This window comes from Lupinus angustifolius, chromosome LG13 (genome assembly GCF_001865875.1).
Source record: "Lupinus angustifolius cultivar Tanjil chromosome LG13, LupAngTanjil_v1.0, whole genome shotgun sequence".
Classification (NCBI taxonomy): domain Eukaryota; kingdom Viridiplantae; phylum Streptophyta; class Magnoliopsida; order Fabales; family Fabaceae; genus Lupinus; species Lupinus angustifolius.
The window spans coordinates 5,619,013-5,646,288 of NC_032021.1; the positions used below are offsets into that span (position 1 = coordinate 5,619,013).

Sequence of the window (27,276 nt, forward strand, 5' to 3'; positions counted from 1 at the left end):
AATTACCCATAGTACACATATGACTCCATATACCAAAATTAATGTGATCGGGCAAACCACAATAAAGTTACATGATAATTTAGAAAAAATTAGTTTATTGGTCAATCCATGATGTATGAAGCGAGTCATATAATTTTTTATAGATATCGTAATAAAAAATAATGCAATTTCATTCTTTTGTGTTGAAGAGGGTTGTCCATATGTGGATTGGCATGCAACATTCTAGCTTTATTTGGTTTTGGAGTTTTGTGAGAGCTTAGCTTTGAGTAGGACCACACAATTGCTAGCATTGAACTGTCTTAGGTGGGTACCTAAAAAGATAATGTGAGTCTTTGATGCTCAAGTCGATATTTATAGAATTATGCTTAGAGAGAAGCATTGAAATACATTATTCCCTTGTAGGTAGCTTCACCTGTTTATACTGGGGTGAAGTGACCTACACTACATGAGAAAGTGTCATCCTTACAAACGAAATGGTTTTTGTCCTTTTAGTAACCTCAAAGTGACAGTTGAGTGAATTTGGTCTATATTTGCCTCGTGGACAAGGTGAACATGTCAACTGCTTAGGTAGTGTGTCACTACCTCTGGCGTGAAGTAGACACGTCAAAATGAGTGGGTTTGGTCGGGCTGGCCACACCTTATATCGTGTTAGGAAATGATAGTCCAATAGTAATGATAAGTTTAATAAATATGTTATGTTAAAAATCATATAAGTATACTTGATATCACGTTAACTCAAACATAAGGCGTTAGATTATGAGTTTGACTTAATTGAGTATAACAATTATGTTGAAAAATTATATCTTAATATCAAATGATATATATTTAAAAAAATAGATTAATAGATTAAATTTTAAACAAATATTTTTTAATATTATGTAGGTTAACCTTTCACAACCCGCAACCCTCTTAGGATGGTTTTGAGTTGTATTTCAATATACATAAATTGTACCCGAGCTTTTTAGCTTGAACCTTATGTGGGCTAACATGAACTTGATTGGGTATCCCATTTTAATAGCTCTAGTGTGAAGGAATATCTTGCAACATAGCAGATCATATTTTGTCGTTTTCGTCCTCTTCATTGACTAAGTCGGCCTTTTGGGCATGATCAACAACCATATATGCTAGATCTTATCTAATCGAGACATAATCAATAGTCGCGTAGACCATATCTCACATGCCTGATAGTTGACCTTTGACTGCTCTTGTCATATGAAGGAGTAAATTTTATTTCAAACACTAAGAATTTTATGTGATAATTTAATGCCTATCTTATTTTATTTTTTATTATTGAGTTAAATGAAAGACGAATACATTATCCCTGAATTAATTTCTGGTAATGTAAAGGAGTATTTGCCTTGCCTGATTTAGTCACTATCAAATAGTAAATGAAAATAAATTTTAAATCACACTAATGAAAGGGGGAATTAATTTTAAAATTTTAAAATTTTAAAATTGAAATAAGGTGAAACTATACAAATGGAAAAAGGAAACAAAACTATAATGATAACAAATTTTAGAATATTAGATTAAAATATACTAAGTTTTAAACTTCATTTTGTTTATTCTTTCGCATTTAAACTTATTCATAGACTAATGGCGTTCTTTATTATGTCCTTTTATTTTGTATTATTGAAAACAACCAACCAACATTTTGTATTAAAAAAGCAAATTAATTTAAATATTTAATAATATAGAATGACATGTAACGTGTCAGATCTATTTATCCTTTATTTTAAAATCATAACGAAATTTTGGAATTTTGATAATTTTTTTCCTTCTAGAAAAATATTGACAATAAATAACGAGTTTCGTATTTAATATCGATAAAGGGGACACTAATCCTATTAAGTATTGTAAAGACTACTATTTTTAATTTTACTTATTTTAAAGATTATTAGAATTGTGTTCTAGAAGAATAAAACAACTCAACTTTAATAATTAATAAATAAAAAACCACCAACCCACCCAAATTTTATTTATGCTAAATATCACATACAAGGAAAGAAATAAGATAATTTCCCGTACACACAAAGGAAATAAAACCATTTTGTTAAAATAAATTAATAAAATAATTAATTTGACAAAACCAAATACTCTTGAGAACATATTTTTGGTATATCCACATATATCCTATTAAGGAGGCAAAATATTGCTTGAATAGAAAATATTCATGACATAATGGAACAATTAGCTGAAATTAATAAATAAGGATATACCCATTGGTTAAATACATTGGTTCATAATGAAGATCTTTAGAGAAACAAAGGAATATTAGATTATTTTTTGTGAATCATAGTTAATAAATAATATCAGCTAAATAGACCATTTAAAATCTCCTTAATTACTCAAAATTAAAATACTAATAAATTAATATGTAGAAATTTCAAAATGTCTATCACCTTTCATTTAAATAGTTAAAAAATATATTACATTAATTATAAAAGTAACTTTCTGCAGTAATATTAGTGCCTCATTTTTACTTGATCATATTTGTTACTTCCATAATCAAATACCTTTTACCCTCCAGAAATATACAACCATTCATCTATGTATATTCTGGCAGTCAAGAGTTATATTTCAATCACTCTTTTTTATAAAAAAGAATGTTTTGACAATTTTCAAAGTTTTATCTATGGTAAACAATTATTTTATTAAAAATATTATTATTTATTCAAACAATTTGTGTGAAGAGTACCAAAAATAATAATTTAACTTCATTATTGAATGATAGTTTTGGTAAACTACATGCAATTATTGAAACATTTAATGATTCTTCACATTACTTAATGTAAGCAAAATTACCCCAAAAAGTCATAAATTGAGGTATAACATATTAGAGTTTTGTTGACTATTACCCTATCCTAACAACAATACTTAAGAAATCCAAAATCTAAAGTTTATATTGAAAAACTCAAAAAGTTTGACTCTTAATATTTAATATTAAATGTGTGAAGTCCTAAGATGCAGTTTTAAAATTTTAAAATCCCATATGCCTGCTTAGCAAAAACACATAATATAATAACAAAGGATATCATTCATGGTTGGAATTATAATAAAATATAAGAATAAAAACCTTGATTCTAAAATTTGGAAACAAAACTATTAGATTCTGGTCAAATTAGTTTCTGGTAGAAATTAAAATAGATCTAAAAGCTATCATAAAATGATACATTTTATTGATATTTATAGTTGTTATGATTAGGTTGTCACCTTTTATATTTTTAAAATAAAACATGCCTTTGTTTTTTTAGGAACCAATTTATTTATTTTAAATGATTATATTTGGACCATTTTTGTATAATATATTCTCTCTCTCTTTCTTATTTTATACATATTTTTAATTAATTAAATAAAAGGTTGAAAGTTACCAAATGGAAAAATTAGAGAATCCAAAAACTTTCTTTAATTTGTTATATGAAAAAAACAAAAAAAATTCAAGTATTTTACTGAATAAGTCAATGGGCCCCACATCTTCATAGCTGACTCTAATGTCTCAATTTTAACTGCTATGTGAGTGGCGCGCTTGCATGAAAAAACGTGACACATTATTCACTAACACTCTCACTATAAATTAAACTCAATACTTATTTTATTTTCAATTCAACCCCAATCACTCTCATTTCACAATTCCATCACTTCCTCCATTTCAAGGTTTGGAAATTTCATTGTTTAACTTCTCAATTTTGCACTCTAGTTGTGTTATCTTGCTCATTCACATATTGTCTTAACGATGTTAAAAGTTACGATTAATCTTATTGTTTGTAGAATCTAATTATGTTTTTATGTGTGATGAATTTCGAGTCATGTTTTTACCTTAATTAATGTAGATATCAATGTTGTTGTTCCGATTTTGTTAATAGTTGATCGCATGGAAAGTGAACTATAAGGAAGGGATTTGAATATTGAACTATCACCTAATATATGAACTTGTGTAATATTGCAAAATTGATAGATATACAAGAATTAAGATAATTTTGGGATGAGGATAGTGTTAAATTGGATTAAGTTGTAGGAAACATTAGAGATTCATGCCATAAGTTGCTCTCAATTTTTATCTTCTCACTAATTTTATGGCTTATTTGATGGAGAAAATGAATGCTTCTGCATACAGGATGGAGGCAGGCAAAAGTAATCATGTTAAACAAGAAGCTAACATGGACACCGGTAGGTGGAAATCGGAAGAGTTTCGAAAATCAATTGTGAAGAAAATGTAAGAATCATACATGTACACAATTATTGTTAGAATCTATGCTTCATGTTGTCTTAACAGAATGTGTTTAGCATATATTGAACTGTTGAAATATTTTTGTTCTCAAGTTCAGCATTAACAATGCTCAATTATTCAAGTATCACGGTTGTGGTGTTTTTTGGTAACATGATAATTGTTTTTATTCCAACTCTAGTTTTGATTCTTTCTTTCCTTATTTGTGAAGCTATGTACCTGCTTTCATAATTGGCTTGATGTGGTTACTTGAATTATAATGATATTCTGACAGTATGCACCAAAACCTTAAGCTAATATGACAAATAATAAGAAAAATGTCACATAAGTGCATAGCATATGTGATGCTTTTGTTAACAGCAGAAACTGAACCTCCTTCTGATCTATGGAGTTAGTATTCAACTCCTTCCACTTCATAGTATTAGGACATTTACAAGTTCAATTATGTATAAAAAGTTCAAGTCATCGGCGTTTGTTAAATAAACTCGCAGTTGCTAACCTTCTGCTGGGATACATTATCTGTTACTGGTGAAAAGAGACATTTGCACCATGCGCTTCGAAGGCAATGTTGTTACTTAGTAGTCAAGTAAACATCTGTCTGTGAGTTGGGTTTGCTGCTTTGGAATAGGCCAAATTTTACTTAAATTGTTTTCCCTCTTTTATGTATGATGTTTCAAATGTCAAGGGCTTGGGAGAAGATATAAGTACATTGCCTTGTGAACATGTTCTGTTTTTGCAATACACTAGTGGATTTGAGTATAGTGCAAGTATCCCAAGATTTACAATTGGACTTTTCTGAAGAACTGTTTTCTTATATGTATGAGTTTTAGTAATTGTATTCTTCTTTTATCACAAGGCATGCAAGGATGCGCCTGGTTGAGCATTTTGACAGCTTAATTATGTTTGCCATTGATATTAGTGCAGCTTCTAATGCTTGACTTGATTTTACCTTGTAAAAACTCCTACTCATATAATATTTATAACTATTATTAAGTTCTCCAAGATGGCATGGTTCATCATCTATTTATATAAAAAAATGGCTGCCCAATGAACGAGGCTCCTACTTAGTGGGGTATGGGGAGTGCAAATGTACAGAGCCTTACCTCCACAAGCGGAGAGGTTGTTTCCAGGATTTGTACCCGTGACTTCATGATCACTAAGCAACAATCTTACTGTTGTGCCAAGCTCCCCCTCTATTTATCATCTATTTACATGAAATATTAATTTGTGCAGGATGAATTTGATAGTCCAGAAAGGTTGTCCCATTTTGGGACAAAATTTATCTGGACTTAGTAAGTGCATAGAAAGATTTGAGGAGAAAGTGTATGCTTCTGCTAAAGATGAGGTATCTAATATCAGATTGTGTGTGATATTATTGGTTTCTTGTGAAACACTTTGTCCTTGTAGATTTTTATAATCAAAGACTTTGCTTATCCCATATTCAAAGAATTAGCTTTCAAATAGATGATTTCATATTGTCTTTTAGGTGATTTTGTTTTGGCCTTATCTAAACTAAGCAAATGACTTTGCACTAGATTACTGAAAACAGCAAAAATTGTAGCATAGTTTTGTTTTTGTACTTGATGCATTGGGCCACCATCTATTTGCAGGCTGACTATATTGCGAAGATATCAGCGAAGGTAAAGGCATTATATTTAATACCTCAGGAAGCTGAATCCAAACCTTTGGTCCCAACCTCTTCTGCCTCTGGTAAGTTCCTCTCTTCTTTAGTACTGATATTAGCTAAACATCCTTTGAAAAATGATTACAGGGAAACTTTTATAATAGTCAGCATTATGTGTTTCCTAGTTCTTTTATATAAGGTTATTTTTTTGTTTATTAGGAGTTCATATAAAGAAATCTCCCCCCCGAATTTCATAACTAAGCTTCCACATTTTACTTAAAAAGTGTTATTAGGTGCAATAACCATGAGTCACATTAATGCAATTTGGACAGTACACACAGGTCTGAAATAAAAAATATATCTGAAAAAACCTATATTGGTTTAAAATCAGGTTGACGATCGGAACTCGGATGAGCCTGGTTCTGGTAGGAAACAATTTCAGTATAATTGGGCAATAGGTGGCCATAAGGTCATAAGTATGTAGGTTGTAGTACACTGGAGGTGAGGACACCAAATACTAGACAACATATCCACACTTAAGCAATCAAATGTCAGGATAGCCTCAAATTGCACTAGTTTCGATGTCATGCCAGAAGATTAGGTAACCAAGGAAAAAGAAGAGGGGAATTAATAAAAAAAATAACAACCAGAATCATCCTGGAAAATGCATCAGGGATTGTGGAATTAATACAATACAAGTATTGTGCTTTCTCATGGGCTAACTCACCCAAGTACTCTTTCAATTTTTTATTCTCTTTTTTCATCAATCAGTTCATTGCAATATGTTTCACTAGTAGGGAAAATATATTCATTCATCTGAACAAGGATTCTATCTATTGCCACAGATAAATTTTAAAGTAATAGAGGTTCAACTTATAATCTACTCTTCTTTGATGCTTCTATTTCTAAAGAGAAAGACCACTTTTCAATAAGATTGATGCTTAAACTTTGGTAGATCAATCATTAGATTTTAGACTAGAAGCTGTATTTTTTTATCATTCAGTTCCCACACACACCCTTGTCTTATTTTTTGACTTAACTGAACATTTATGTTTATCTATTCTATTTCTAGGAGCTGGAAAAGCAGCAAATATAGACTGGCAGGAGCAGATTTATGAAAAGGTAATCAGTAAAATTTGTTCCTTTCACTTTATTTTATTGATGTTTTTACCTTTTCCTATCTTTCAAATGTGGCTTCATATTGTATACATGAATTGTGAAATTTTACTAAGTTGTGTTCATTGGTTGCACATGAACTTCTCTTTTTCTCCTTTTAGACTCTAAAATTATATCTTATGTTACTTTTTTATTTGTTTGTGTATGTTTAGTTTTGATGTGTACTATTTTTGTTTTTGTGTTCATTGATTCTCAAAAGTTTAACAATCAGTAGCAATATACCCATTCTTTTAAAGGGTCATAACCAGACCTGAGGCTTTCAACTGAAAAGGTTTTGATACTTCCTTATTGCAGGTTCAAAAATTAAAAAGCATGTATTTCACAAAATTCAATGCGCTTTATCGACATATCAGTAGCAGACTTCAAAAGGTGGACGATCCTTCAAGCAAATTATGATTCTAAAAAACTCTGATTTTGCACATTGTCTTTCTAGTTACATTAATGTTTTCTGTTTATATTAAATTTCTTCAGGTTGAGTCTTCTCAAAAACCAAAGGCAAATGATTTGGAGAACTGCAAACACATTAAGAAAATAATAGAAAACATTTTTGCAATCTTAGAAGTCAATAAAAGTCAGATTAACACCGAATTCAAGGAGAAACTAGAAAACGCAGAAAAGTGGATAGAATATATTATGCAACGAATAAATGTTTCTTCACATAATCAAGGACAAGATTCAGATGACTTGCAATCTGGACAACAGTTTGTCCCACCACATTCCATCACTTCTCAAGAAGAAATATTTGAAAGGAATCTATCACCACAAGTATTGAGACCACAGAATTATCATTCGAAAAGGCAAATTTCTCAGCCAAAAAAGATGCCTTTGCAAGAGCAGCAAGTGGCAAACCAATGTAGCAACTCACAACCAAAAGCAAAGCAAATGTCTATCACAAAAGGTATACTTTCTATGAAACTCATTAATTCACTCGTACATTCTTAAACTACTTTTTCTATGTTCTCTATGCCATGGGACACTAGCAAACACATTTTTACAATTTGTGAATCTCAGGCCCTGGCAATGCTGTACAACAGCAACCGCATAATGCACTAAAAGCAACTGAAGGATTTGGGGTCAGCATCAACACTCCGGTGATTCCAGATTCTCATAAACCTACAGTTGCTTCTGATGAGCCAAGCGCTGCAATGCAGCGCCTGGTTAAAGTGGTTGGCCTAAAACTTACCATGTGCTTCATCTCTTTATGTTTGTTTGTTGGCTCATCTTTTTTAGCCTAAATTTTTAATTTTGATTACTTTCAGTTGACCTCCATGTCACCCGAAATGCTGAGTGCTTCAATTGGTGAAATTAGAGAGATTGTTTATTTGAATGATGCCATACCAGCGTCAATTTTGTTAGATGGATCCCCCAAGAGGGTACAAAAACAATCAGAACCAAGCCTTATCCCACAAGGTAGGTCGGACCATCACAGATTGTAGGTTTAAATGCATTATTCGTCTCTCAACTTTTGCTCCTGTGCGAAGCTCGTCCCTTGTCTTTTTCCGGGTGGGTTCTCAACTCTTTTGGTTATGCAATGCTAGTCGTTCAATCAATGTCTCATCCAAAAAATATTAAAGGCAGTGACGTGGCTATTCTGGACACGAACCACCAAGACTTTATCCATTATGTTTTTGCACAGAAACTTAAGGAAGGGACTAAAGTTGCATAACTGGAAAATTTTGAGGACCAAAACCACCCTAAAAAGTCCGGAGATGATGGTTGCACATGAGCAAAAGTTGAGGGACGAAAAGTGTATTTAAGCCAAGATTTTAACTGACACAATCCTTGGCACAAGATATTAATGCATGTTCACAGGCAAGATATTTGACTTGCATTGACTATTTTCCAACAGGAATGAAAGTGTCTCGCAGCATTAATGCAATGACCTTGGATACTTCTAAAATCTATGCTAGTACACTTGACAGTTTCAACCGGTTGACTGATGCTAAGGAACCTGATTTGAATTCAGTCACGCCTCAAGCAAAACGGCCTAGGATTGTGGTAATTATCTTCTTTCTAATCTGTTTTAAAAAATGCAATCTACTATAGAATATAAGACTATTTTATCCAGTGAAATTTGCAATTATGTATTATTGTTACTTCAGTTGGTAGTTAATTTCATCATTGTTTTAGTTATTCAATATAAATATATAGTTGGATAAGATCGGACATTTTACTTCTATCAGGTGTAAAGCAAATGTCTTTAGAATGAGGTGTCAGTAACAGATATTTTGAGGGCTTTCAATTTGGACTTTGAGTGGTGTCAGGTCCCACTATTTCTTACACATTAGATTTTCCTGTCCTTAAAAAGCTTCCTCTTATGTTTTTTATGCTAGAATGGATTTTGCTTTCTTATCACTTCGAATAATTTTATTGTTTCAGTGTCACACTTCGATCCAGTATCGTTAGAAGTGTCAGCACATGTTATGTAATTGTTGTTTGAACTAAATCATTATCTCTGTCTTCTTCACATCTAACTAGTTCCTGATTCAGAACTGCATAATACAGTATTTCAGTTTTCTAGTATGCATGACTTCTGCTTTATGGAAATAGCCTCCTTTGTAAAACCGATGATAACTGTATCAGGAAAACCATACTCTTCTAGAAGAAATAAAGGAGATAAACAAGCAATTGATAGACATTGAGGTAGTTATTGGAGGAAAAGATAGCATTCAGAGTGCAGTTGCAGGAGCTGCTGAGTCTGGTGATGGATTAGTTGTTAAATTCCTTTTCAGTGCAGTAACAGTCAATCTGAACCTAATATCTCATTATACTGATAAAAGGGTGAGTTATTTTATGTTCTTTTTTCAACTACACATATTGCCTTTTTTGCTTTAGTTTCATTGACTATGTATATATTGGTCATGCAGTCAATAATCAAACCTCTATGGTTGCTTGTTCCCACAAGTTATCCATTTTCATCACCTGTTATTTTAGACAAAATGCCATTGGAAGCCAGGTTAGAAATTCACAGTCTTCTATTTCTACACTTTTAAGCATTCATCCATTTATCCTGAATTATGTTATTAGCTGGAAATGACATTAAGTGTAAGATATAAAGTTTCATAAGAATGATAACTGGTTGATGTTGATCCTACACACATGTTTAGTACTTTTGATATTTTTTTACATAAATTGATTTTCATCTTAGAAGTTCAATAGGGATTAGCCGATAATTCTGGATAACTTGTTCGGCAAGGCTCCCTCTCTGACTTGAGCAGATATACTTCATAGATGGATTATTTGTTATGTTCTATCTTTTCAAATATCCCTTTTGGTGCTTTTATGTAACTACTCTTCTGATTCTTGTTTTCTTCAAGTACTTACAGCGAGGATCTTGAAGATCTATGGATGACAGCAAAAGCAAAGCTGAGATTTTCTCTCCAAAACATGAAACAACCGTGGTCACTTGGAGATATAGCAATTTCATGGGAACAATGTGCCAGAGAAGCAATCCTTGAGTATGCACAACACAATGGTGGAGGAACTTTTAGCTCAAAATATGGAGGGTGGGAGATATGTTAAAGAAATTTCTGACAATGTAATTTAGTCATATTAGTTTTCATATGAGATAATGCTATATGTTAAAGATATAGAAGTTTATGGACAGAAGATATGATATGGCCAACTAAGTTGGCATTATTGATAAAGGTAACTATATAATAAAAGGTGAATATTGTGTTAGACCGTGGACAAATAATCTAAAATTGTGCGATTATGTTGATGGTCGACGATGGTGGAAATCGTGAGAGGCACTGAAACTCAATCTTTGAATTTTAGTTAATAAAGATTGAATTATAGTAAAATTTAAATTGATCTTAATTGCAGAGTCTTATATAATGTTATGGACAAATTTTGACAAATTGAAAATTTGGGTGGTTATTTGCAAGCGGAAATTTTTTGGTGACTGCAATTTTCCCAAATCAATATCAACTGGACAAGTATCATCTTGAGCCTTGTGATTTAACGGCAAACTTAAAAAGTCACCTTCAGACGCTTTATGCCTAATCATTCTAGAGAACGCTTGCATTCTCTGTCTTACCGTGGGCTGCTGGTAAGACATCTTCATTGCTTCTTTTCAGAGGGGAAAGAAGTTCATAGCAAAACATGTGACAGCATTTACAAGGGACAATGTATATGGTACATACACAGTTTTTGGTTGAATGGTATTGTTGACATGTCAACATGCAAGGAAAATTATATTCCTGTGTACCCATGCTTCTTTTGACATTACCGACATAACAGATAGTTTAAGGTTAGAGTGTCATTAAAAAGGAAACATAAGTCTTTAAAAACATATTTTTTGACGTTAGATGTAAGTCATGTAATCCAAAGCATTGAAAACCCATGTCTCTTTAAAGGCAAAACATCTTTTTATAAATAGTTATAGTTATTATTTTATTCAACCCTATCTCTATCATAAGTACTTTTTACCAAACCTAGGACCAAGATCCAGGGAAAGTGCCACGTGGAGGGAATAGAAGAGGAAAAAAGGGAAACTACTTTATATTATTAGAATGCAGAAAAAGACAATGACAGAAAAAGAAGGAAGAAAGAAAGAAAGAACAAGGAGGAACAAACAACGCATAAACGCCATTCATTCTTCACAGGCTCTGTTGTGGTTCATAGGTAGGTTTCTCTTATCCATTTTTTCTGTTGCTGCATCAATGCATGCATGTGGGTTGCTTTTTTTTTTTTTGAAATTCCATTTTCATGGGATTCTATTTTCTTTATTTTTTTGGTCTGATCTGAGTCTGTTTTTGTTTTGGTGGTTTGGTTTGATGTGTTGAGATTAAAAATTGAATTTTTAGGATGATATCTTGGTGGGTTTTGAGAGTGATGTTTCTTTTTTACTCTTTTGTGGGGTAGAAACTGGATGATGAGTGTGTGTACCTCATTTTGATGATGTCTTATATGTTTTGAATTGCTTTTAAAGTTTGCATTGAAAATTTCACGTTTTCTTTTTTCTTCTAATTGATTGATTTTGATTAATATTTGGCTTAACTTTGTGTTTTATCATCATTGCATTCAAGCTGGTGAAATAGGGGCCTTAGAAATGGATCCAGTTACTTCACCTCCTGAAGAACATGTTTTATTTTATTTTAAAATTTTGTTGGTGAGTTTCCATTTATAAAATAGAGGACAAATAGAAATGGATGGGGACCTTAATTATGGGGATTGTTGTGATTTATGGCCTACCTATATATCAGATCTCATTAGTGATATCATATATTCAATATTTATCATGGTGTCAAATTCCCATGCTTTTGGTTGTCAAAGGTTCTTTGGTTTTTTCATTTTAAAACTATATATCCATGGTTAACTTATTATATCTTAATTGTCATGAAAAAACTTAATTTTCTTTTTTGTCAAAAGGATGTGTCCATAGGAAATTTTTGCATATGATGTCTATCAGGTTTTTTATAGGGTCCTTAGGAGTAGGATAGTTAAAATTTTCAATTATTCATTCATTTGATTAGTTTCGAGACCAAATGCATTGCAACTGCATCCGTTTCCTTTGCTAATTTAGGAAATTTATGCATGTTAACTTGGTGCAACCAATGTTAGAAGCAACAGATTTTTTAACTTCAGATAACAATTGCTGCGGGGTTATAATTGCCTTGATATTTATACTGGTAGAAAAATTGGATATGAATGTAGGTTTGTTGTTGCAAAATGGGAAGGCAAAAGTGTAAAGTGTGTTATCTAGGCTATTTATTAGTGAACTTATTCCATGCATTGTTAATTGACATGTGGGGACCAGAGTTTTTTAGGAAGATCATTTTTGTACTATTAATGGTATCCCCTCACCCTATGAGTAAGGAACCAATCATTTTCGGGGCATGTAGTTGTTCCTCCCAACAAGTGTCGTTTACAGGAATTGAACTCTTGACCTTTTGGTCTTTCTGGAGATCTAGCAGTGCCTTACACTACTAGACCAACGCCTTGTTGGTATAGGAAGGCCATTTTATCATGTGGTGATAATTTCTAGCTGTGTTATTGAATTATATGCCTTTGACACCTTGTTTTTTAATTGATGTAAAATGTCTGCACATGATTCGGGTATTCAGTTATTTTGTCGTGTTTTAGTACATATAAAATGATAGTCACTGTGACATCGTTTGGTCCATGTAACCAAACTGATCTAGAGGGCTAAGGCTTGGTTGTTAGTACATATAAAGAAGTAAAGAATGATTGTATTTTATTTTTTGTTCTTATATATGCAGCACAAATAAGGCAACTAATTTGAAAACAGAATATAATGTCTCCATCAATGAAATCAAAATCCAAGTCCAAGGAGAAAGCCTCTGCAAGGGCCAGGAAGGACCAACAGAAGTGTTCTCCAAAGACTTCCGTGACTACTAATCACGGGAGTGGCATTCCTACCACTGCGTACAATCCCATCTCTGGAACATTTCATACCTTAGAAACATCATTAGTTGCTTATTCAGCTCCACTTCATGAAAACAGCCATTTCCTAAAAATAGATGATACAGATTATCATTCTAGTAGTCCTCAAGGAACGGTGTCCGAGTGTGATTCATTTTCTAACAATGGAAGCTGCTCTGGTGAATCAGAAGACCATAAAGAGAAAGTAGCAAACTCTTCTATGCGGCCGGATTCTATACCCGGTTGTGATAATGAGAGAAGGGGGAAGATCCGGCTGAAGAATGAGAAAAAGCACCAGAGGCAGAGAGAAAGGAGAGCTCAGGAGTTGCACGACCGTTGCAGTGGCTATCTAATGTCAAGGAAGCTTGAAGCACTTTCGCAGCAGTTAGTGGCGATGGGTTTCTCTTCTGAGCGAGCAACATTGGCATTGATGTTAAATGATGGCAAATTGGAGGAATCAGTATCCTGGCTCTTCGAAGAAAGCGAAGACGAATCATATACCAAGAATACTGCTACCAATCTTCTAAGTGAAGGTAATTTGAAAATTGACATAAGTGAAGAGCTTTCTCAGATATCTGCTATGGAGGTGAGGTACAATTTTTCAAAGCAAGAGGTTGAAAGAGTGGTTGTTGCCTGTGAAGGTGATATTCAGAGAGCCGAAAATACCTTAAAATCGCCAAAGCAGGAGTCTCCTGTGATCCAACCAAAATTAGAAGATTCTGCTCAAAATAATAGCTTGGTGAGATCACAAGGGTTACCAACAGCTTCAGTTTCAATGCAACAGAGAGGGAATGAATATGACTACTACTATTCCAAAGTAGGTAATAGTGGTGCTTCTATGCTCCCAGATCCTGAAAGCAAGAATTTACAGTCTCTACACTTGAATCATCCAAATGAACCAACCGAAAAAAGATGGGGTGTTACTGGATCAAGCCCTTCTACTATGTTGATGATGGCACCATCGATGCAAGCACCGTCTTCCTTTGCTAAAATAGATGCCAAGCCTAGTGCCCATTGGAATGAAGGGAGAATGATTCAACAAGGATTTGGAAGGGAGCCAGTAGTCATGATGCAGCATCCAAAGTTCACAAATGGCAAGCAAAATTCGATTTCTTCTAGAAATGTCTCACCTTCAGGGACAGAAGGGTGCTATGTAAACAATATTCCAAATGCTGAAAATGCAAGATCAAATGGGAGGTTACTACAATATCATGACACAGGAAGTGCAGGTACACAACATATAGAGCAATTTTGTCAAGCTCCTTATAACGAATATTCCGATGTCTTCGGGCCAATCAACAACTTATCAGCCAGGGTGGGAGGTTTCTATAAGCCAATGCATGCACCATCACCATTGCCTTCGCCTACAATCGGTCCTCAGCATCAGGGTTCATGGAGTGCGAGTGCATCTTCGCCAGCACTTACATTTCCACCATCCCTTGGACTTTTTTCTGGTCATCATAATGCATCAGACAGAACATTCAGCTCACATTCACATGTTGATTGGAACAACGGCAGCTTGATGCCAGAAATCGACTACACCAATATAGATTGGACATTTGATACGTACCCGAAATCAGGTGGATTGTGGTTAGGGATCTCATCATTTTTGAGAAACAGTTCTCCATGCAAGAGCAGATTACAAAATGGTGGGATGGCTAAGGAATCTTCATCATATGCTGGTTTGAGGGAGTGGACAACTCCTTTTGCTGGGAAGGACATGTTCAGTGTTCCTAGGCAGCTTGTTACCCCTACTCCTCTGTAATTCTATGTCTATTAACAAAAGGGAATGTTGCTTGTTTTCTTTAGTACTTGGAATGACTATGTTGATCATGTAAGAATCCTTGGTGGATATTAATCAAAGAAAACGTAGTTTATATATTGATAATCTAAGAGTTTTTTAAGCTGTCAACTTATATTCGTATTTATTTTTTATTTTTTTATAAGTCGGCATAAGGAATGTTAACCCATATACACAATGTGATAATCACAATTATATACAAATTATCGTCCTTCCAAATATGCAATAGGATTTATATACCATTTGGTAAAGTCATAAGTACCGTGATTAATATTAGCAAATGGTTATTTCCACAATCTCACCTAAATCGAACCCAAAAGTTTAATGAAGTTATAGTTCCCGTTCGAAAATAATGTCATTCTGCATATGTCATAAAGACCGTGTAACAACAAACCAAATTATTTCCAAATTTTCCCTAGTCTTCTATTCTTCCATAATGAAGTATCTTGCATAAAGTGGTCAATGTACTTATAAGAAAATGCAACCAAAATACCAAACCATTTGTAATAAGCGTTCATGTAAAATTTATTGTCCTATTTTTATATTATCAACACATTTTTCTAATATTATTCATCATTAATTGTTAAATAATAGTAATACATATAAATATTTCAACTCTTTGGTAGAAGTTAGAACCCCTTAGAGACTCAAATAGTCAATTTTGCCTAAGTACAAACATAAAAAAATATGTAAATATGAATTCCCTAATAAGATGACATTTAGAAATTCAAATGATGAATTGGTGACAAACTGTAGAATTAATTTAAATAATGTTTTCAAAATTGGATTGACCCAATATTCAAAAAAAAAGTATTAACGGATTATATACAGATTCTCAAGTTCAACTTCCTTTAAAAATATTGTTATTGAAATTTGATTGATGGATTCATGCATAAAAATTTATGTTAGTTTGAATTTACCGATAAGCATAGATTTTCAAGTTCAAGTTAAGTGGAAATTTATTTAAAAGTTGTGTTTTAGAAAATGAATAGAGCGGTTAATTGAACAACATAAACCATGCGTTGGTTTTATATTCATACCAAAATCAAGATAAGAAGATAAGAAAGTTGAGACAATAAAATTAGCTTTTCCCACTATTGTACAATTCTTATTTTTTTTATTCTTATATACTTTTCTATTAGTGATAGGAAATTGAAACTCGCAAAAAAGTTATCCATCCTAAATTCCTAATTACATTATGCATAGAAATAAAAAATATTCATTCACTTTTTTGGTTCTCCTATAGTTCTCTCCCTGCTATTTTCTTCTTATATAGTTTTTCTATTGTGTCTAAGTTCATATTAAATTATAGTGATAGTAAATTATATTGATACTCCTGAGTTTTAGTGAAATTATTAAATAATTCCTCACTTTTTTATACATATACAAATTTTCTAATTTTTATAAATTCATTACACTGACTACCCCTGCACAAAATATAAGTATAATCTTTTGAGGAAAAAAAATGTGATAAATACAATTTAGTTAAACAAAACATAGTATATTATGGAGAGAAGTCTAAATAATATATGAGTCAATACCTCTTTATTAGTTTTGGTTCATTACGATATAGTATAAGAGCGATTTAAACAATATCTATTTAGAGTTGTTAATACATTTTGTAACAAAAAATAATAAAGATACATTGATTTGTATATTATTTGGACTTGTATCCACAATATATCATATTTTGTTTAACTTAACTGTATTTATCATATTTTTTTTGTTTAAAAGATTACACTTATTATTTCTTATGTTGTGGTGGGTAGTGTAATGGAAGTATTTAAAAGGTTACATTGATTTCTTATATTGTGGTGGTTAGTGTAATAGAAGTATAAAAATAAGAGGATTTATGTAGACATAAAAAAGTGAGAGATAATTTATATAATTTCACTTGCATTATAATTTACTCTGACAATTAATATGAAATTGAATGTCTTAATTAATAACAAGATATTCAAAAGTGCAACTACTGAATTGAACACAGATTGAAAAGTTACTTGAAAATAGTTTTTTTCTTTTTAAAAAAATTGGGTTGTTTGTTTAACTAAACCACTCAAACCATGAACTCGTGTATAAAGATTCAAAAAATACAATCAATTGTGTCAATGTTCACACATGAAAAACTTGTGTAAATATGATTTTTAATAATAAGTAGGGATTGATTCATATTTTCAATTGGCTTGTTTTGGAGGCTTATTCCATAAAAGTTTCTCATCTAATTAAGCATGGTTGTGAGTTGTGATCATGTTTGTCATTGTAAACCTCATTTTAGATAGTGTTGGCAATTGAGGCCATATAAATGAGTTTGTACCAATTCACTTTGAACTAAATGTATAAATATGATATGATATTTTTATTATTTTATCTTTAAAAGTAAAACAAAAACAAGATTTTCTCTCCTTAGTAATACTAGAGAATAAAGAGAATGGATGATTCCAATTCAGAAGCATGTGATAAATAATTTTATTTAAATCATTTATTAAAATAAAATATAATGTGCCACTTGGTAAGATAATGATTGTATATATATTTGATTTTCTGCAATAATATTTGGTGAAAATTAAAACACTTTTATATAAATTTTGTAATTTTAAATAAAAACCAATATATATGATGGTTTTAATAAATTTTGATTGATATATTTATATGAACGATATAATTATTGTATTCTACTTATATCTATATTAATAGATAAAGAGAAAATATAAAATAACTATACATGAAATATTTTATGTTTTCCTATTTTATCTATTATAACTTATAATTTCATTTTATTTATACTAATACTAATAAACATAAAATAACTACTGATGGAGTATTTTATGTTTCCCTATTTTAATTTTTATAACTTCTAATTTCATGTTTATATAAATTTCTTAATCTATACTAATCTATATTTATACTAATAGGTAAAGACAAAACATAAAATAATTACTCATGAAGTATTTTATGTTTGTCTGTTTTATGTTTTATAACTTCTAATTTCATGTTTATCTATATTAATACTAATGAACATAAAATAACTATTCATGGAGAATTTTATGTTTCACTATTTTAACTTTTATAACTTCTAATTTCATGCTTATATAAATTTCTATAATCTATTTATATCTATATCTATATTTCTATACTTACTATTAATAAAGGAAAAACAAATAATAATCACCATCATAACATAATTTTTATATTCTAAATTCATTCTTTGTAATATCTCTCATTAATAACTAATATAAGCTTCCACATCATTTTTATTTTCATTGCTTTCATTTTTTATATTAATATATTATTAATCTTTCATGCACTCTCTTGGTTATATTTTCATCATCTATTAAGTTCATATATTAGATTTGTTATATTTAAATTGTTTTTCTTAAATAGTATAATATGAAGCTGATACATTATATATTAGAAAAAATATAAATGCTAGTCGATTGATATAGAGTGTCGGACTCTCAATATGGTACGGTTATCATTCCTATGAAAATCCATCCATCACCTATAGCTCATTCTCTTATAAAAACTATTTAGAATGGGCTTATTGAAGAATTTCTTTATTAATATTAGACACCCATGTTTTTTTATATTTCACAGTCATATATACCTATAAACATTAGGTACATATGCATTACCAATGGAAACCTATGTTTCTTGTCTAGTTGTCTTACTTGTCATTTTCTTTCTCTTCTTCCTCTTGCTCTTTGTCTCCTTGTTTTTCTGCATCTTCATCATCGTTACTACCACCAATACCTCTCATAGCTTCTTTAAGGATAAGTTTCAATAGCCTCTCATACATCTCAATTGCAGATTCTAACATGTTAATAGCTTTTTTCTTGTCCTCTACTATCACATCCAACACTTGTCCAAAATCTGTTATTTGCATGAGATTTGTAACTACCTTTTCATCATATAGCCTAGAAGAAGAAAAACAAGAAGAATAAGAAGAATTAAAGCCATTGATTTCACTGCCTCCAACAACATCATTTTCCATTATAACTCCATAATTTCTATCTCTTTTTGCCACTATCATATCACTAATCATGCTTCTCTTGTCATTATTATTTCCAAGAACCATAGTAACTTCTCCATTCATAACATCCCATTTCCAAACACTACCATCTTCTGAAGCAGAAACCAAATCCTTACCTTCATTTACCAAAACCAAAGACACAATTGACCCATTATGACATTTAGAACTAGTAAACAATTCATACCCTTTATCTATCATTTTTCTATTCATTGAACCCATATAAACCAACCCATCTTCACCAGCAGCATAAAATCTTGACTCTCTTGAATCTACTGCTACCCCAAAAATGGCATAAGGGAATGCCACTGTTTGTATCAGAACTCCATTTGACATATCCCAAATTTTGCATGTGCAATCAAGTGAGCAAGAGATCAATGTAGATCTACAAACTCCTACCCCAGATTTCAAAGCAGTGATTGAATCAGAATGTGCCTTCCACTGGTGCAATATAAAATCTCTTGAATCATCTTCAGCTAATGAATAAGATCCTTCCTCAACAAGCTTAAAACTTGGGATCATAACTATCACCCCATCATTACTACCTGTAGAAACAAACCCATAAACCATTAAAGCAAAGACTCTAACATTATATTATATATATATATATATATATATATATATTCAGTGTTGTGAGATCCTAACTGGTGGACCGATCAAATCGTTGGTTTGCAGCCGAATGAGGTTAGACCATTTTGAATCGGAGAAATTTCAGTATAACCAATGTCAAACCCGATCCAATTAAACTTGAATAATGTAGGAAATTCTGATTTGACCATGTCAAATCCAGTTAAATTGGAATAATCCAGGAAATAAATAGTTCACTTAGAAATAAAAAAATGGAACACTATTTTACGAGTCCAATGGAAAATGGAGGACGTCAATATAATTATACATAATCATTAATTATATAAAACTTAGTATTTATATATGAGGAAATATCATTTTACATCTAGGTTAAGTTACACTAATTATGTCAGTATTCCATTTTCTTATATCTAACTCACCAAATGGCTTAAAAGTTATTTAAGATTTTTATTTTTCTCTCTCATCATTTATTTCACTAACCCTTATACTTCATTAGATTTAAGAAAATGGATGATTGAGATTAAATGTAATCAATGTAACTTATACTTGAGTATAAACGGATCTCTCATCTATTATATATTTATATATGAAATTATTTTGTTCAATCGGACAGTTTAACTGTTTAAACCAATTAAAGCTAATACATGACATCTTCCGATTTGATGTTCGACTCGGGTTTCAGATATCATATATATATGTGAAGAGATCCATTTACATCAAAATTAAGTTACATTCAATCTCAGTAATTGATTTTTTTAAATTCCACGGATCAAATAGGTAAAACTTAAAAGGTTCATCTAAGATTCATTTTTTTCTTTCATCACTCGTTTATTTTCATTTGGTCTGTTAGCAGATTTAAAAAATTAATTACAATGTAACTATATATATATATATATGTATTGTACGTGACTATACCTGATATTACAAGCGAGCCATCATCATTGAGATGAAGAGTAGAGATAGGTTTTGAGTGAAGAGAAAGAGAATTGATGAGATTCCCAGAAGGGATTGAGAGAGAATGAATGGTTCCAGAGAGACCACCCACAAAGAGAAAAGCACCATCAGAAGTAGCAACGAGTGGTGCAACTGGTTCAGGAAGAGGGAAGTTGTTGAAGACATTTGAAATATGCCAATTGTAGATTTGGACTGAACCTGCACCAGTTTCTGAAAACACATGAGATACTGCAATGAGTCCTTGGTTAACCATGGTGAGGCCACGGCGCGGTGATCTACTGTCGCTGAACCGTGTGTAGGTGGCGCCGGTGGAAGCTTCATAGGCGACGATAGGGCCGTCGGGGGAGCTTGTGAGGATAAATTCATCAAAGGAAGAAGGAAATGGTGACATTTTGAGTTTTGGATAGGAAAGAGAAAAGCATTCACTAGTTATACAATAAGGGATGAGCTCATCTATTATATCGCATAATACTTATTCATCACTCTTATTTACTCACTCACTTTATATCAATGTCACTCATACTGTCCAGGTAAGAATATGATATGATCCTCTCTACGATAATAAGTGTATCACTTTAATACGTGAGTATTGTTTGTGTCATTTTTTCTTTGTACATCTCTACATTTCATTCATGTGTAATAATTATTAATTTTAGAATAAATTATCCTTATATTTTTAGAGTTTTAGTAAAATTATATAAATCATTTTTTATTTTTGTACATCTACGTAAACAAATCCAAATAATATATAAGTCAATACATCTTTATTATTTTTGGTTCGTTATGATATAGTACAAGAGCAATTTAAATAAAATCTCTTTAGAATTTTGATGTATTTTGTAACAAAAAATAATAAATATACATTGGTTTGTATATTATTTGGATTTGTCTACATTTATTTCTCATTTAGGGATGATCAGTGTAATAAAAACATAAAAATCAGAGAGTTTGTGTAGTGTAGAATAGTGAGGAGTAATTTGTGTAGTTTGACTAAAAGTAAAGGGATATCAGTATACTTTACTCTTAATTTTATTGAAGTGTTAATAATGATTATCATTCATATAAATGATAGATGATCAGTTGACAATATAACTAATTATATGAGAAAATTTTGTATAAAAACGTAATACTTATGTTTTTTGTGTTATTATTTAAATTTTAATTATAATTAAACTTTTTAACATGTTATCAATGTTTTATTAATTATTTCTCTAGAAGTATTTATGATAATTATTCTCTTGAATCCATGATTAGAGAGAGGAATGAAAAATGTGTTTTTGTTTGAATGATAGTTGTAGTGAATAAATGGTGCAGCATATGGAGGTAGGTTTTTTTATAGCTGATTCTCGGGGCTGTGATATTGTAACGTTCATATGCAAGTTTTAAATAATATGCCATACACAAGAATTTGTAATTGCGTAGACTCTTGTTACACGTTGCCTTGTTTTAAAAGAGGCGAGAGTCCTCTATTATCGGAAATGACAGTGATGGGAAAAGTTCATACAAAAATTAAAAGATAATAATATTTATATCTTTTAATTTCTATTGAAATTACATTTTCATTCTTAAAGTACACTAAAAATATAATTGTTTTATCCAATTTATTTAATATATATATGGCAGATATAGACTTTCATTATATTTCTTATATCTCTATATTTTTGTCTCTATTTTTTGACATTAACTAAATTTGAGGGCCAATATCATAAAAACTAAAAACTGGAAGGATGAAAGTTATGTTAAATTTTAATGGCTTTATAAAATAATTATTAACATTAGGTTCAACAATGTTTATAAAGATGAACTTGACGCACCAATTTGACAAAATAAAAAATATATGACCCAATTAAACGAGGTAATTAAGTAAAAAGAAAGGGCCCCGAGAATAATTTTACCAAATGTTTATGTCTGCGAAACGAGATATTAAAACCTTTTTTTGGTGAATATGCTCTTTTTTTCGTGAATCATAATACCTATTGATTAGGACCGTTAATATTACAAGAAATTAAAATTACAAATATGTATACATTTAATGAATACTTTTTTAACGTGGAATATATGATCGTTTTTATTTTTAAATTATATTTCTCCTCAAAACAATATCATCATGATGCATTTATAATTATAATTAATTATTACTTTGTGCAATGATTTTTTATAAAAAAAACTACTATGTATTCAGTGCTCATTTACTAAATTTTAGACTTTTTTAATATTTTATCTATAATAACTATACAAATTCCATAATTTATCTATTATACACTATTCAATTATTATAAACGTGTGAGATAGAGACTATTTTCTAATATAGAATATAGATTTGACATTATTAAATTACTAGTGGGGATAGACACTTCGTGTCTGCTAGCTCAAATTCATATTTTTACGATATCAATTATTCAAATTTTATATATTTTATTGTAGATAATTAGAATATTTTTTTGGTAATGAGTATACTTTATATTGTATTTTTTATTGGTGATACTTTATATTATAACTTCGTGTCTGTCAGCGAATATTGTGTGATACTATATATTCAATTTTTATATATTTCATTATTTGAATTAAAATGTATTTGTTGTGTTGGGGGTACTTTATATTATATATTGTTTGTGATTATGATAATGTTTAATTTAAGGTGAGATATGTGGTTTATTAATGTATTAGTGGTAGTTGCTTAGGATTATATAGTTTTTTTGTAAAAATTAAATAATGTTAATGGCAATATAGGAAATGAAAATTATACCATGAGGGAAGTTATTTCAAGTTTTGGCTTTATATAGTATAGATATAGATAAATCAATAATTTATTACCATGATAATTTACCATCAATCTTGAACTGAATAATTATTATGAATAATTAATAAATAATATCAAAATTATAATATAGGTTCGATTGACTCACACCATATCTCCACCGGAATGCGAATTTTATCTTAAATGGATGTTACTTTTGTATTAGCCAGTGTCTTTTTTTTATCTTCTAATTCCAATATACCAAAAGAAAACCAAATTAAAATTTATCAATTGTGAGTAATTTCAATTCCGATAGAATTAGAATTCCATATAGAAAATTCCGGTTTACTACTTCACTTTTATATTCAACGGATCTAAGTGACAAACATGAAGCCTTGATTGTTGCAAATTGCTGCAACTCATTAATTAGATCGTGACCCTGTTATTTTTGTTTTCCATCATATTAAAATTATGACTTATTAAACAAAAAGGCGTTGGTCCGGTAGAGATGACAATGAAAATCGAACTTGTGGGTACCTGCCTGAACTGAATTTGAAATTAATGGGGAAAATCTGATGTGATTGAGTTTGTCTTCGGGTTTTATCCGAGTTTAATTTTTAGGTTTGGGTTTGGCAGAGCAAAGGCCTTAATCTGAATCCGTTCCGGAGTAATGTAATTTAATTTAAAATTGAAATTTCTATCATTTCTCCATTGTTTTTAATTTCTAATTTTATTTTATATACTATTGGATCTTCAAACATAAAATAAATGAAATAATATTAGAGAAAATAGAAATGCTAGAGAAAAATGAAACGAAAATGATATCATACTTCCCTTAGTACATATAATTTTTGGAGTTTTTTTCGGGTTCGGAGATGATATCGTATTTTCAACACCGTTGAGTTCTGGTTCGGGTTTTGAATTTCAGGTTTCGGGTTTGGGTATGTGCAAACCCAATCCCGACCCGCCCCGTTGCCTTTTCTGTGGTCTGGTATAAGGGTCATTAATCGTGAAAGGATTAGTTTCTTACCCAAAAAGGTGAGAAGATATCATTGGTAGTACCAAAAAATATGACTGAGTTAAAAATAAAAAATCAATTCAGAATAATCCAAAATGTAAAAATTAAATGTGATTGATTGTGTTGAACTGATTTTTTTAAAAACCAATCGGTCCAATTTTTAGTTCAACTCTATGAATCAAATCGATCTAAATTTGATAGCATTAATTTGATTTATTAAAATGTGCATAAACAAAGTTGTCTGTTTAAAAGTTTAGGTTTTCAATTATGAAACAAGCTATAATATAAATTCAACAATCACTTACTCATATAATAGATTGAGTAATATTCATTTCATATGATTAAAAAATTAAGTATATGTTTGTTAAGTAATATATTCTCATATGCAACTTTTACTAGGATGGCCACGGGCACGGGTAGTAGCTACCCGCTACCCGTTTTAAAATAGAAGAGTAATACCCATACCTGCCTGTACCCGTATGAGTACCGTGAGCGGGTATTTGTGAGTACCCGCGGGTAGAACGGGTACCCATGAGTTTCCTCTATTATAAATAATTTTTAAATTTTTACTTCTATTGTGTTTCAAATAAGATGAAACTTAATTATTTTTGTACCTTTTGATTGAATATTTTACTAAAATGCTAAATTTATTGGTGGTTTCCATTTGTGTGATTTTTTGTTCTCATTTTTTTAACAAAAAATATATATTTTCTTTGTAAAACATGTGTGTTTCTACACAAGTAATAATATTTGTAGGGTGTTTCACCACCAAACTCAATAAAATATGTAAACAAAGTAAAAGGAAAAAATATATATATTATAATAAATGTTAAAATAATGTATTTTTTATTTTAATTAAATATAATATATTAATCATATAAATAACGCGTACCCGCGGGTACGGATACCATAGTATTCGTACCCGCCCGTATGTACTACGACTATTTTTAAAAACCCGTTTATAATAACCGCGGGTACCCTTTTATGACTCGTACCTGTGCCCATACTGGTTTTACCTGCGGGTACGGGTTTTTTTGTCATCCCTAACTTTTACACCTAGAGATTATATTCCTTTTAATAAATATAATTAAGTTTTTAGAATTGATTTATTTTGATATACAATACAATTACAAAAAAGGAAAAAATAATGTCAATTGCTAGTCGAACTCAAATGATATACACTGTAGTGGAATGTTCATATCTAGATACAATAGTTTTAAAAAATATAGGTGAGCCAATGAATCAATCATTTATGTACAATTCAGTTTATATTATTGAAAACAACATGAAGTGAAGTGAACCACTTATTGTGTTCAAATCTTAAAATTATATTAGAAATCAAACAAAATTGGATTGTTACATTCATACTTAATACTACAAATCTAGAATTGTTTGATTGATAAGATTTTTTCAACGGTTACTGTTCCATCCCAGTCAAATCTGGTATATTGTCTGACTAGGATGGGACCTACCCAACTAAACCAGGTGTCAATAGATATGAATCAGCCTCTCGTGTCATCCCCACATAAGCATCATAAATGTTATTCACACCTATTTTAATGTAACCCCCAATTGGGCTCTGCCACGCCCCATGTAGGGCCAGACATGTCCAGCTCGAAGGCTTACATTACCTCACGTCAAAGTGTCATTTAATGCTCTCCTAATTGGTTTCTACCACGCCGCCTGTAAACTTCAACTTGCCCCCTTGATAAACATAATCAGATACGAACCTACTATGCGGTGGGGACATACCTGCTATGCTCCTACCATGCGTATTGCCAAGTCACCATCAACCACTCGATGGGTGTTGGAATTTTTGGTAAGGCCACTGAACCGTATTGTTTTAGTAACAAATCCGGTAAATATCGGGATATCATCCTCAGAGAGCATAATAGATTTATATTAATTCTTGAAGAAATAGATTGAGTATATATATTTACAAATTTAAAGTTTGGATATTTGTTTGGTTTTTGAATAGAATTGCAAAAATGTAGAATTTAAACTATGAAATTAAATAAGTTGGGATTGAAGTTCATCGTTCTTTCCATTTGCAATCCTTAGATTCAATTCCATATAACTTGTGAAGTTACAATTTTGATACACATTTTCTTCGAATAATTTATATCAATTCCTTGAGTATAAAATCCTTAGATAATTACTCAAATATCAATTCTTTGGTTATTTAACCAATTATCTAGCCTTAAGTTTAATGTAAAAGCAATTCATACATCATTGTCCATTCCTAGAGCAATGATGTATCAAGGAAGATAAATCAGATTCAATATCAAGTTCAACTTCGCAGTTAAACTTGGATCTAAGATCAAGAATTCAATAGCAAAGTAAATTCAAGCATTAAGCACGAAATAAACTTCCCAAAATCAAATAACTGGATACATTAAAGAATTGAATCCAAGAGTACAAAAGTTAGAAGATTACATTTCAATCCCAACGCTAGTGAACTAGCCACTCATCTTTGCCATTGCAACGCTCTTATCATGAGAAACTACAAGAAATTATAGATATAAAGTCATTCTCATGACTTATCTCTTCCTCTCCAATATTTCTCTCTCTAGATTTGTGTGGAAAAGGCTTGGAAAATGGTTGGATAACCTCTTTTCATTTTCGTAACTGCCTATATTTGTTCCAAACTTCTGATCTCTCGCTCAAGTTAGAAATTCTCTCTTGAGCGAGAGAAATAACCACGTTCAACATGAACACCTCGCTTGGGCGAGATGCTTT

At 31.0% G+C, this 27,276-nt stretch overlaps 3 protein-coding genes across 3 annotated transcripts; 2 read left to right on the top strand and 1 right to left on the bottom strand.

Annotated features, from left to right (window-relative positions):
* LOC109363532 (mediator of RNA polymerase II transcription subunit 15a-like) lies at positions 5,313–10,685 on the top strand. Its single transcript, XM_019609797.1, has 12 exons — positions 5,313–5,344; positions 5,459–5,570; positions 5,836–5,935; positions 6,922–6,971; positions 7,320–7,394; positions 7,497–7,923; positions 8,037–8,191; positions 8,285–8,435; positions 8,875–9,023; positions 9,609–9,806; positions 9,893–9,981; positions 10,352–10,685. Exons 1-12 carry the CDS (start codon positions 5,313–5,315, stop codon positions 10,545–10,547), a joined length of 1,734 nt encoding a protein of 577 aa, XP_019465342.1. The 3' UTR covers positions 10,548–10,685.
* LOC109363339 lies at positions 11,477–15,290 on the top strand. Its single transcript, XM_019609573.1, has 2 exons — positions 11,477–11,651; positions 13,250–15,290. The coding sequence occupies exon 2, from the start codon at positions 13,285–13,287 to the stop codon at positions 15,175–15,177; it is 1,893 nt and encodes a 630-aa protein (XP_019465118.1). The 5' UTR covers positions 11,477–11,651; positions 13,250–13,284; the 3' UTR covers positions 15,178–15,290.
* LOC109325033 (protein ROOT INITIATION DEFECTIVE 3-like) lies at positions 18,809–21,209 on the bottom strand. The gene is made up of 2 exons (XM_019557177.1): positions 20,744–21,209; positions 18,809–19,785 (listed from the first exon to the last, which is right to left on the bottom strand). The coding sequence occupies exons 1-2, from the start codon at positions 21,171–21,173 to the stop codon at positions 18,878–18,880; spliced, it is 1,338 nt and encodes a 445-aa protein (XP_019412722.1). The 5' UTR covers positions 21,174–21,209; the 3' UTR covers positions 18,809–18,877.